The sequence below is a fragment of the Gymnogyps californianus genome, chromosome 7, assembly GCF_018139145.2.
Source record: "Gymnogyps californianus isolate 813 chromosome 7, ASM1813914v2, whole genome shotgun sequence".
NCBI lineage: Eukaryota > Metazoa > Chordata > Aves > Accipitriformes > Cathartidae > Gymnogyps > Gymnogyps californianus.
The window spans coordinates 39,536,235-39,549,893 of NC_059477.1; the positions used below are offsets into that span (position 1 = coordinate 39,536,235).

General features: G+C 37.3%; 1 protein-coding gene across 1 annotated transcript in view; it reads left to right on the plus strand.

Moving 5' to 3' along the window:
* ARHGAP15 (Rho GTPase activating protein 15) overlaps positions 1–13,659 on the plus strand; it is a 312,415-nt gene that overhangs the window by 163,861 nt on the left and 134,895 nt on the right. Inside the window, exon 8 of the mRNA XM_050899944.1 lies at positions 11,229–11,351. Coding sequence (XP_050755901.1) covers positions 11,229–11,351 — 123 coding nt within the window. The remainder of the gene's footprint in view (positions 1–11,228; positions 11,352–13,659) is intronic.

The following is a 13,659-nucleotide window of genomic DNA, read 5'->3' on the forward strand; positions in this document are numbered from 1 at the left end:
ATTCATCTGTAGCTGTCCCTGCTCAAGTTACAGGTCATTCATAATAATAAAGCTTTCTAATTCTGTGACAGAATATTCATAATGTCTTTAAAATACTCAGCTAGAATATGGTCCCCGGGATCCGGACAGCAAGACTTCAAAAGGCAGAGTCCTCTGATCTCCAGTTTCCTTACTCTCTCTAAGCTTGGAAGGTTTCAACTATCAAGCATAGATTAAGTTTTATTGGTTGATAGTCTAATTGCATTTATATTATCTTTCCCCTTAATATTATTTGCCTTTCTCTGTATTGGATTTCATCCAAATATCACTACTTCCACGAAGCAGTTTTCTGAAAATGTTTTGGTTTTGCTTTGATGCTTAACTGCTTAACACGTGAGGGCTGCAATAAGGTGCTGGTTCCTGTTAATAGTTTACCTTCTGTAAGGAAAAGTTGTCACAATCTTCTGTGCTTTGCTTATATTTGATAGAGCTCTTCAGTTGAGGCTTTTCATGGACAAGATAAGGTTTGGTTAAACATCTGAACTTTTGAATGTTTATCTGAACTAGATTTGACCTCTAAATTTGTCCATCGTTAGTTATTTTGCTTTTCCTTTTAGAGACTAAATTATGCTATTAAATATGTTCTAAAGTAGGTTAAGCCCCTGTGCAGTTTGTCAGCTGGAACATTAATTTTAAAGCTAAAACAGTCTTCTATTGTATCTTTTTAACATTTTGTCTGGGTTTTAACCATGGCTGGTTAAACACAGAGTCAGTGCACCCATGCAAACCCCACATGTAGCTGATTGAAGTGTCTCAAAGTTGTTGTGATGACTGGCCTGATTTTATTTCAGGAAAAGATCATGATACATAGTAATTATTTGCCTGCTCGGGCAGCTTGTTCCAGTGCAGCTGTTCTGGAGACCGGATGAACTACTAAATGTCACCGCATGCCCTGCAGTGTCTCTGGAGGTCTCCCCCTCCGAGCCCCTACGCAAAGGCCAGGCGGACTTGGGGTCCCAGCTACTGCTGCAGCAACCTCGTTGCGCTAGCCGTGTAGGACACGCTCGTTTGTGGGGTCCCAGTTACTCATGCTTTCGGCTGACCGCATCTGTGTGTCCTCTTCGGACTCATGTCCTAACTACACCGACCCAGATCTTGCCCTCATACTGCCTGTGTGATGAGAAGGAGCCACCACCAGATTGTAGGGAGAGTGGATAGGTGCTGTAGAAAGCCAGAAGCAGGGTTCCCAGACCACCTTGCACCTTGGCCGAAGCTGCGCTCGGTAGCACAAGGAAGAGAGAGGGCAACGTATAGTTTCTATCTGCTGTTACACAGCTGAACTCTATGACCTGATCTTTATTAGAAGACCAACTTCTGATAAAGTCAATGCTGAAAAAGCCCACACCTTACTTAAACCCACTGGAATCAGAGCTTTCAGCTAAGCAGTCAAATTTACAACATAAACTATTATAACGTAATATGTGGCTAAATATACCAGCAGCTTCCTTCTGGGCTTTCCTTTTCCTCCTGTAATTACACTGTCTCACCCCAAGAAAGAGGACGTATCTCACAAGGCACCTTCTCCCACTAACAGCCTCCATAGGGTAGGCTCACACAAAAGCTATAGCCTCCATTTGGTCTGCTTCATGTTTTTATGTTTATTTTATGCAGATCCTAGAGCACCTTTAGTGGAAGTCCTTCCTGTGTCCTCGCAGTGCAACTGTGACACTACCTTGCAAGCCAAGAGCTGTAACTGCCGAAAAGTTTGAAAATCAATTGTGCTTTAACAAATAGAAATCATTTCTATAGAAACATAAAATGAAGTTGACGGCAGTAAAGGTCACTTTGTCTAAGGCTTATATTTATGTGAATATAGATGTTGGAGATTCTTATCAGAACTTTCACTTAAGGTAAGAAGTAAAAAGGATTCTTAAATCCATTCACTTTCTCTTTTTAAGAATGAGCTCATGGGTGATCTTTTCTTCAGTTATACTCACTCTAATGATTTAATTGAGGTAGAGATAATTTGATAAAGTAGAGTCAACATATAAACAGAGTACAGCAAATGGATTTCAGGTCTTTGGCTAGATAGTTTTTTGATTACTTTAAAGATAATGGGTGTGCCTTTCTCCTTCATAAAATATCACATCTACATTCTCTGGAAAGTACTAAACTTGCTGTATTAAAAGAGAAAAATATACTGGAACTTGTGGTTTGAAACAACAAATATACAGATGAATGTCACTACCATTTCTCATTGGCAATAAACAATTTTAACATGTTGGTTTTCATAACTTTTGCACTATGAATTGATTCTATCCTTTATTGTATGAGAAGCATTAGAAGTTCATCATGGGTCAAAAAATATAAGGTTATGAATATAATTGGAGGCTGAGTGCAATGGAAATATAATTAAATTTTAAAATAATTAACTTTTTAAATTTAGAAGTACAAAATATAATTGATAAGCGTCTCAATAAAAAGAAAATTCTTTGGTATGATACTCTTTCTGGAAAGGTCCCATAAGATCGGATCTGAATAAAAGATTCAACAAGGTATCCAAGCGCATGTCTAAATTTAAATACATGAATCATCTGTATGACTCTTAACAAGGGTGATATAAATACAGCAATGCCAAGTCTCCCTTGTTCTCTACAGATAATTAGTTTGTTTTCCAAAGCATAAGGCAGAATTATATGTAGGTTTTGAAGTTAAAAGTGCACACATGGCCGGCAGTACCCAGCCACTCAGAATGGTTTTCTTTTGGCATAACAGTCTATCTGGTGCTCCTGATAGAAAAAGAAACTGTATAATTTTCTTGTCCTTTTGTCTGAGCAATTTAGCGTAAGTGATGACTATTCATATGATTTGCAAAAGGTTGAAAAGGGTTTTTTTTTAGACTAACTCAGTCAGGAGGTAAGCTTAAAGACTTGAAAGTTATTGACATATATTCCACAACAGAAGAAAACAAACGGAACTCCATATTCTAAAAAACCCTGAATGCATTACTTGTAAATTACTTGTTCAACTCGATCTGGAAATAGTCTTCAGTTCCTTGCTCTGTCTTCCTCAACCTTTAATTGCATGTTTGTTTTCTTTTGGGAAGTCTGCTTAAATTATATTTTTATATTATATATGTCAACTTCAAAAGTAATTAATTCAAATATTGTAATTTTCTTCCTCAATAACTATCGTGTTTTATATGAGTGGGATGAGACCGTATGGCTGAAAACACTGGAACAGGGCAGCACTGAGTCACCCAGGTAGTGAAGGGCAAGAACCACTCTTCAACTCCTATGTGTTAGACCATCCAAGTTATTGAGTATTTCCCTGGGAATTTTAGCAACCCTTTCTAAAGGAGAGAATTACACCAAATGCAAAAAGCATCTCCATCATGCTCCTGCCTTTTGCCTGTATTCATCTGTAATTAGATCACTCTACCTGAAAATTTACAGAAAGCAGCTACCGAAGGAGGCTTGAGATCAGGCAAGTCCTCCGTGATCTGTGCTCGTACAAAACTGCCCTCCTCAGTTCATGGGGGATAAAGGACTGCAGCTACTTTTTGCAAAGAGACTGTGTCAAGAGTCCTAATCCCTGACACGAGCTCGGAGAGACCAGTTTCCCCTTCCCAAGCACGCTGTACTCTCTCTTCCTAGAGCCCGAAGAGTCTGACTTTGTGTACTGCAGCAGTTTTCATCCAAGTCCCATATGTTTTACATTAGATGAACATAAACTGGTCATACTGTATGAATAAAACGAACTCATTGATTTCTGGCATTGTGGTTTTTATATTCAAGTTAAGTGTGTATAATAGCATTTCTAATATTGTGACAATACCAAAAAAATTGTGGAAAGAAAGGCTTGGCATGTCCTGGGTGATCTAGTCCAGTCCCTCCTGTCACAAGGTACCGTGTTCTGTGTCCCCTTTCATAAATTTATTAAGCTTCATCTTAAATTCTTTAATTTTATTTGCCACCACGACTTCTTTGAAAGGGTGTTTTAGAACTTCGTATTATGGCCAGTTTATACTCATTTATTCTTGTGCCAACATTGTTCTTCAGTTTAAACAGCTCTTCTCCCTCCCTGCTGTCCTCTTCTCCTCTCCTGCTCCTTTTCCCACCCCCACCAGCAAATTCGTAGAGAACAATCACAGCCTTTCTCAGCCATTTTCTAGCTGGCCAAACATGCCAAGCTCCCCGTCTGCTTTCGAAAGCTCAGCAGCCCGTTCTCCCGGTACTTCTCACGGCCACTGCCTGCACCTTTTCTGGCATGAATTCCCATCTCACACATGAGTGTCCAAGGTTGCACACTCATAAGAGAGAAGTATTTTGTATTAATTCTTCTCTGACCATGCATTGGGTAGTATTAGGTCTAATCTGGTTTCTCCAGCTTCCAGTCTCAAAGTCACTACGATTTCATCCGATATCCCAGTTCCTGTCTCAGCTGATGATGCTTCCCAGCCATGAGTCACCAACATCTATTTTTTGAACGCTCCTACATTTTCTATTGAAGTCATTAATGAAAACACAAAGATCAGTTCCAAGAATATTTAAGGACTTGCACTGGTAACTTTCCTTCGATACAGTAGTTCTCCTTTCAACAAAGCTCATTTTAATACCTTATTTAGTCACTTCACAGTTACTGTTTTAATTCTCTACATCTTCTCTAGTTTAACTACTAATTTCCCATTTGACATCATATCAAATACACAACTGAAGTCCAGACAGGTTTGGTCTATCGCATTTTCCTTTTCTAAAAAAACCCATTTATTTTATTAAAGAAAGATATCAGGTTAGTTTGGTATGATCTTCCTTTATAAATCCAATACATACTCAGAAATATTGCTTTACTTCTTTAAATATTTATGGTATGAATACTACTAGGAAAAGCTGTGTGGGGAGTGCCAGTTTGTTTCACAATGTAAGCGTGCAATATTTAACACACTATTCATTTATTTCCATTTATTATTAGTGGGGGACAAAATTTTTAAAAAGTTTATATGCATAAAAGCATGATGCATAATATGAATTATATAGTCATTTTATTGAATCTTTACTGCTAATGCACACAAATTTCACAAAGTGTAATGACACTACTGAGCACTTAAGTTGTTAGGCTGTCATATTACAGAAAAGTTATTTGTGCTATATAATCACTGTTTTCTTTGTCTTATTGTTTATTTCTGAGCTTGCTTCATAAACATTTGTAAATGCAGATATACTTGCTGTGGCAAATATCTGCTTTAAGACCATAAACCTGAATGACTTCAGGTCCTTCAGTGCCCGTACAAACAAAATCTTCCTAGCATCTCCTGGCCGGTGATATCCATTCTGTCATCTGACGCTACAGTTCTTGGGTCTATGCTTTGTAGTTATAAAATCTGTAATTTTAAAGCTTATCATAAACATAGGGATTAAGGGTAATGCCTGATTCCTGCATTTTCCCCACCAATCACTTGTACAGTGCCTTAAAGCAGACCATGTATCTGCCTCTCATTTTGCTCTTTTACAAAAAAGATATAGTAATTATAGTGTGGGGACAACTCATGAGACCTGCCCAGGAATTTCACTAAGGGATAAAATAAGAAGACTGACAAAAGTCTTTAGCTCAATAAAGTAGGTGAAGTGAATTCTTTATCCTTAGTGAGCAGACTTTATTGACTCCATCTCAGAGCATCACAAAGAAAAGGAAGGAGGCAGGGACTTGGTTTTGTCACTCTCAAAACTTTGGTGCTGGTTGAAAAACTAACTATTTATACAGGCCATAATGCATGTTGCTACTTCCTTAAAAGACTAGCAGTAGTTTCACATCCACCACAGGCCAAAAAAACCTGAAAAAATGTTGAATTCTGAGTTCAAATGAAATCCAATAAAACTTAGTCATGAGTCATTATACATTCTTAAATTACAGTGTCTCCTGGAACGTAGGCATAGTCATACGCCTCTGCATGTTAAGATATATTTCTTCAGGAGGATGAGACACTCAGCAATTAAGCATTCCCATTACTTGAAATTAATTAATTAACTAATTAATTCCTTTAAATTAATATTTTCACACATATGTGATAGTTCTGCTGTTAGACTGGCACTTTCATTATCCAAAGTCATAGAGACCTGCTTCTACCTCCCCTTTTGCCATCTGAGCTTTGATTCAGTCCTGCAAGATGCTGCTGAGGACTCTGGATATGAGTTTGTAAAGCACTTAAGAAAATGATTAGTTTAAGACATCAGAGATCACCGTTAAGCCCAAGGATCTGTTCATATGTATTTTAAGAAAGTTGTAGGTAGGATTTTGATCAATGTATTCTGTATTTTGAATGGTCAAGCTTGTCACTTCTAGTATTCCTTGGGAAAAGAATTATTAAATCTCAGTTTATGGATGTTATCATTATACTACAAGTCATCTCCACTTCTAAGAACTTCCCGAAATCTTAAAGTCCTCAGGAGTATTAAAAAAAATTTGCATGGTCCAGACTAGTTGTGTTTTTTTTCCTGCAGAACAAGGCTAATGGAAGAGAAGGTACAAATGTAAAGCTATCTGAATCTCTTAATGCCTTATCCACTCCCACTGCTGCTCTTCATTCTGTATGAGCCCTTTCCATCCGAATGAATTACATACAATAATTTTGGGTGTTATAATAAACAGATGGGCATCATAATAACGTATTTCAGTTAGGAAGAGGTACTTGGAAGAAATTGGTTTTGCAATACACATGATGTGAGACAATCAATAGTGCTTTAGTCTGACAAGCACTGTCAATATCCATTGTCACAGTTCAGAAAGTCATTAATGGATAGTTCTTCAAAAACCAATGCTTTCAACACGTTAGAAGTGTTCAGATATACTGTACCTGGCAGGTATTAATCATAGGTAAACCCTTGGGATTACGTATAAATGTTTTGTAAATTAAGAGTGAAATAAAAGTCATTGGAAGGAATGTGAGATCATGTTATATGGAGTTACAAAATCCTGCCAGTAAAATATGGAGCTGTTTAGAACATATTAAAACATTTTACTTTCTGAATCATTCAGGCTCTGCCCAGAACATCACACCCAGGAAAAACAGTCTGCTAGAAATATATTGTCTAGGTACACAAATAAATTCACAGAAAGTAATCACATAAAAGTTTTGATCCTTGCCCTGAAAAGGTTAGAGCCTTGCCTGGTTCTTTTAGTTGTAGTCATGCCAAAACCCTGGAGAAAGGCTTTTATAACTTCACCTTGCAAATATGTTAGCCACTGCTTAATCCTGCTTAAATTATAATATGTTTACTCTCATTGCATCGTATATACAATTTAGGGCATTAAATTATAGCAAGTAATTCTTCATCTGTACATCTCAAAACTTCCATTGACTCTGATGGTACTATTTCTGCAGAACTGTGTGATTTGGAGGTAATGCATTAATGATTTCCTTCCACCTGTCTTCTTGTGTAAAAACTCTTGTACAGACTTATTGTGTGGTTTTACATGATGCTCCTGTTATTTATATGTAATATGTAATATTAAGGCCAGAGTTGTGGCACTGAATAAATATTCAGAGGATTTATATAGGCCCAAAGACAAGTCAGTTTTTTCTTGGTGCAATTTTTTTTCAGAGAATTTAGCCTATAGTTATCCTTCCTAATTCAGCTGATGTTATTACAGTGCTGTCCAACATTAAGGGCCAAAGATATGTTCTTTCTTTTATGCCTAACGATGTGTTTATACTATTTTCTTTTTGTACCCAATCTGTATTACACTTCCCTAATGTGACAAGCTGTTGTGATTTAACATATCTTAATTCTAGAGCAAACTGTCTGAAGAAAAGATCTTGCCATTTTTCCATTTGTCCCTTCATACCTTTCCCATCTGTGGAATAAACAGAGACCTAATAAAGTGACCAAAGTTATCAGAAATGCTTTTCTAGATCTGAGGGTCCAACTTCATTTCCAGCCAAACATGAAAGCCAGCCAGTATGCAGGTTATGTTTTTGCTGCTGGATTGAAGTGTCCTTGCACCCACTTGCAGAAGAAATTTAGCGTAACAGTGGACTCTGGTAGGTTCCCCTCTACATGTACTGTAAAAGGCCCTGGCCCAACAAGAGCAAGCACGTGTTTCCTTTTTCTGTCTCAGAAGCTTTTAGTGCAATATAAGAAATATTTAATTGAAGAGTCTGTGCAAAGGGAGGGGAATTATCCTTCTGTTCTGTGTTGGTTTTGAAGCATTTCTGTGGATATGCCAGTGTGAGTAGCTTCAGAAATTGAGGATATGAGTTTATTCAGTACAATGAATTAAACGGCATACCTATGCAGTATATAGTCTACATAAGTAGAACAAGCAATAGATTTTATTTCCTATTATTTTATACTTAGGTCCTTAAGTGTCCTATTTTACTTCTGTATGGAAATGCTTTCCACTTTTTTATGTTGTTTGATATTTGCCAGCTCTCTTTCATGGAGGATTCTTCTGGCCAAATCCAGAACCTGAAATTTAAAAAGGAAGGTACTCCAAAAAATATTTATTGTGGTTTTTGAGTTTTAGAACTACTTTTTTTTTTCTCTTGGAAGCAACATTGGGTCCTCTTTGTACTTCCAAATATAATAGCAAAGTCATTTTAATGTGGGGATATCGCGAGAAGAATGGTTTGGCAAGAGAAGGAATATTTGTAAATGAGATCCCAACAAGAATATTTCTGGCTAAGCTTGGTTTTGGAACATGTTATCTAAACCCTTGAATTTCTGGGAGGCTTGGAGTTTCCCTCTGGTGACTCACACGTGTTTAATAGAATAAAATAAGAAATTCATCAAAATTAGCTTTGCTGCTGTTTTTAACTATGTGCTACACAACTCAACACAGAACATACAAAAGTATCCATGACAATAATTATTCCTACCTCTAGATGTAGTTTTAACACCATAATTGCTGTTTCAGGTATAAAACTTCCAGCTGGATTAACGCATCTTTCTGAACAGAGGGATCTTTACCCTGCTGTCAAGTCACAGATCCCCTATTCTACCATTCACAGTACGACCACGTTCACTTTGGTTAGAATATCTTAACAAATCTGGTGTATACTCAGAGCTAAGCATGTACTTCAAGCGGGCATAAAACGCTTCAGAGTCCCGCAGAATGGGAAATGTGGCAGGCGTCTTAAGTGACTTAAGAGATGTTTTCACTCCTGCCTCCTTTGCACTGGGAAAGCTTCACTGTAAGTCAGGAAAAAGCAAACCTAAACGTGAATCGCTACGGACAGAATGACCCTAAGCAACAAGAGAGTCCCCAAACTAAATACAATTCACTTCACTGTTTCAAAGTACCATTAAGATGCAGAATTAGAAACATCCATTTGTTGTTCTTTTTATAGTACAGCCAAGTGACTTGGAATTTTAGCTTGTCCCTGCCAAGGATTGCTCAATTTCGAACAAAAAGTCCTCCACTATAATGTTAAAAAAGCACCAACCATCAATTGAATGCTAATCTTTATATTCTATGATACATCACTCCAAGAATGCTACCATTAAAAAATGTGAATTCTATTTTTCATAAGTGATGGATTATTGTACCAAGCTGTGTATTTTCCAGTAAAGTGTCCTTTTATTTGTCCTGTGTGATTACTAGTTTGTGGAAGTATGTGTGGGGTCATTTTAGTGCTGTGGGAAAATGGAGCACTCTTCTGTTAAAATCAGTAGTGAAATCAGAAGCAAACTATGCTCTGATCATCATAGGCATGTGTTTAAATATTGCTTTCCTTAATTGGCTATGTTCTATTTACTTAAAATGAACAATTTGGCAAGTTTTTCTCCCTTGACAACAGCAAAGCGTAAACCATTTTATAAGTTTGGCTGTTAAAATCAGATTTGTAATGTAAACCACAATATTCCAGGGTTGTTACTGTTGCTTAACCAGTTATTTTAGCTTGCCATTGTTTTATAATTGTGCACCTTTAAACATTCTGGTTCTGTTTATAACTTACGCAAAACTTCTTGCTACAAAATAGCCCAATAATATTGATCATAATTTTATTTTTGCTCTCTCTCTTCCCTTGGATCCTCTATATGAAGATCACTGCATTACAGAGGAGATTCAGTCTGGATGGGGAGATTAGGGAGCACCTCTGTAACCACAGCTAAATTATCCAGGGTACTATTTAGAAATTCTGTTGAAGGGACAATGGACCAACTCCTGCGAGTTCAACCTGTGGAGAATACTGTGTTTTGGTGGATTGATTGATTGATTGATTTTCAAGAGAAGATGGAAAGCTATTCTTTCCTCAGAAAGCAGAAGCCAACCCTCCCTCAGCTGGAGGTCCTTGCCAGGGAAGGCTGTACAGCTCTGGCTGCCCCATTAGCCTGCCCAGCATTTGGGGGAATGGGCAGGATGAGAGAGCCCAGGACAGAGGACAACGGTTATTCAAGGGTGGTGAGGCTCAGGTGATTTGTTAGAAAACTTTAAAAATCTGCTTGTTCAGGGAAACCTTTGGAGAAGGTCTTCCCGTGGCATAGCTGCTGCTTCTGGAGCATGCTGAGTTTCTCCTTCCTACTAATACCGCCTATTTTGATAGCTATGATGGTGCCCTGTAAGCACCTCAGCAGAGAAAAAGTTAAATTTATGCCTTTGAAACTTCCTCCAGGGGATTTTCTGCAGCTGGGTTCTGTGTCTTTTTGACACAGAGCAGGAATAAATTGAGCTCAAAATGTTTCTCAGTTTGGTAAATGCCTAAATATAATAAAATATAATCATGAGGACGGGAACACTTTTCTTTCCATAAATTAATGCATCTTGCACACATTTCATGGCATATAGCCATGTTTTCTATAACTGCATTAAATATATATATATAACGTTTAATCCATCTTGGCAAGAGAATTCAGTCCTTCACTAGTGGTGTAACCATCCATCCTTTCTCATAACAAGTAGTATAGAGCTAATAGTGCATAGCACAGTTTGAGTCCAGAGTTTTAGTTGAAAAATCATCCATGTGAAACTTGTGGGATTCGTGAACATTTCATGAGTAAACTGGTCGCCATCCAAATACTTATGGGCAATAAATAATAGAACTCTGTGAATAACCAGCAGAGTGAACTCATCATGTTTATTCACAAAAGTATTAATCAGATGTTTTGTACTATCCAACCAGCTACTTTGCTGACCTACCGCATGATTTTACTAGGGTGGCTACAGCCATTATTTTCTAAGGATATTTGAGCAAACTACTATTAGTTTAAAAATATCATTCCACTGAAGCTTTTTCTTTTGATTTCCTTTAGTTTTCAGACTGAACTACAGTGCCTCTGACACAAATGACAGAAACCGAGTTAAAAGCAGATTAAAGAAGTTCATCTCCCGACGACCCTCCTTGAAAACATTGCAAGAAAAGGGACTTATTAAAGGTGTGTTTGGTCTTATATACTTTTTTGGAATAAAAAGTAAAAATTCACAAATGAATTTTTCATTCTCAGTTAAATGAATAAGTGCATTGGACAAATCCTTCTTAGGTATGGTTTTGTTGCTGTATCTCATAAAACTTACACTGCTGAACTGTAAAGAAAAAATCAACATATGGATGCATCTATCTCTGTGCTATCTGACTGCTGCTTCAGTTTTTCTGCTTTGGTGTGCATGTGGTAGAAGCCCCTCCATTTAACACAGGTACTCACCATGCACTGCGCAAATCAACATGCTGCACAACTCCATTTCTTTTTAAGAAAAGAATGTTGATATAGTTTTATAGTTTAGAATCCAAACTAGGAACTTCAGATGCTGTGCTGACTAATTTGTTTTCTAGGGTAGGCTGGAATACTTTCTGCTGTCTTCTCTCATTATTTTTCTAACTTGCCAACAAAATACATTTTTAACAATTTAAAATATGTGCCAGTGAATAATAAATGCTTTGAATCTGTGATTTTTTTCCTGCTCCAATTTCTTGTTAAGTTGGTCAGCCATCACTTTCACATATCCTTAAAGAATTGTTTCTTTGATAAAACGTGTTTGTTAGTTTATCCAAGGAGTAACCGTTTTGCTAAGAAGCTGGTAGTTAACTTGAAGGCAGTAGCATTCTGACCACTAATAATCAAGCAAAGCCATGTTTTCAAATATTGTCTGGAATAATGCTTTAAAAATTTACGCACTCCCAAATTATTATGTGTGAAACCCACAACTGCACATGCAAATTGACTAGAAAGAGGCATTTTGCCAGCAGCCCCCGTCAATCTCTGGAGCGTGAGTTTTCCAGTGGTGTGTCAAAAATGGCAAGGGGTGTTGCTAGTGTGTGTTAAACTTGTCTGTCCTGAGCCAAGAGATTGACCCCAGCCAGCAACAGCTAAAGCAGCCACAAGAGTTAAACGCCAGCTGGGCCCATGTCTGAAGAAAAGGAGAAGATTTTATGAATTAACTTCTTATGCTTTAGATACATGCAGAAACGTTCAGTGCAACGTTGCTTACTGTAAGGAAGTCTTCATTATATGAAATCATTATGTGCCTTAGTGATGGGCTTCTGCTTCTAACTGCCACAGAAACATTAAAAAAATGTCATTTATACATAAATATATGTGTGTGAGGTGTGCACACTCACACACCAAACTTTCAGGATCTGTCCTTACCCGTTCAGAGTATCTGATTTCAATACATTGGAGGGTTTTGCCTCTTTGAAGTACTGTGTGGGTTGAGGGTGGGATTTGACTGCATCATGTTAGTTTGTTTCAGTTATTACAGTAATAGAGGAGTAATTTATAGTCTTTTAATTTCTGGATTTAAGGGGGCTTTTTTTAGTTTAATAAAGTGTGGCTGATGAATCTCCTGCGGTGTTACATAGGGATCAGATGTGATCCCTGCTAACAAATCCAGATTCATTAGCATAACTCAAATCCATCCTCTAATATATCTCTCTAGGAAAGCCAGATGAATTTGGTTTTGGCTACAGTTGCATTAAGCTCTTGATTCATAAACATAGCTTGGTTCTACCTGGGATAGTCTTCCATGGATAACAAAAATGCATGATTTGTGACACAGTAATTCAGAATTGGTACTTGGCACAGTTTTATTACCAAACTAATATTACCATGAAGAAAACACGTTAGTTATCTACCATGAAGTTTCATTAGGATTAGGTTTTGGCCATGCAAATGAGGCAGGATTCGTTAGCACGGCTTAATTCCAATCTACGGTAAGTCTATGTGAAATGCTCATTTGATAAGGTACCTTCATTGTCTTCACCAGAGTTTATCCCTTAATCTGTTAAAATGTTATGAAAATGCAGTTGCAGTGCTTATACAGAGACCACTTTTAAATGTTAATTTTTAGGCCCACATTAGAATATTTTAAAATCACAAAATGCAACCATCCAGCTTAAAAATGAAAAGCTTGCCAAATTTTGTATTAGAAGATGCATCTATTTATTTTTCTAAAGGTGACTTAAATGGTTGCAGAAACCTCTCAAAACTATTTATTTGCTTGTTTCTTAAGGGAAAAAATGTTAACCAATTTTTACAAGAAAAAATTCCTCCAGCTCTGAGAACATGCATACTAACTTTTATCCCACAGGGAAATACTTCTGTCAGAATTGTAAATCCCTTAAAATAGGGGCTCATAATAAAAGTGTGTCTAAAGCTTTGCAGGACATCTCGGTACCGAATTTCTGACAAAGAGCTGTTCTGTGTGCTGGTGAAGAATTGATGTAAATATCTGTGAAGCGTGTGGTGT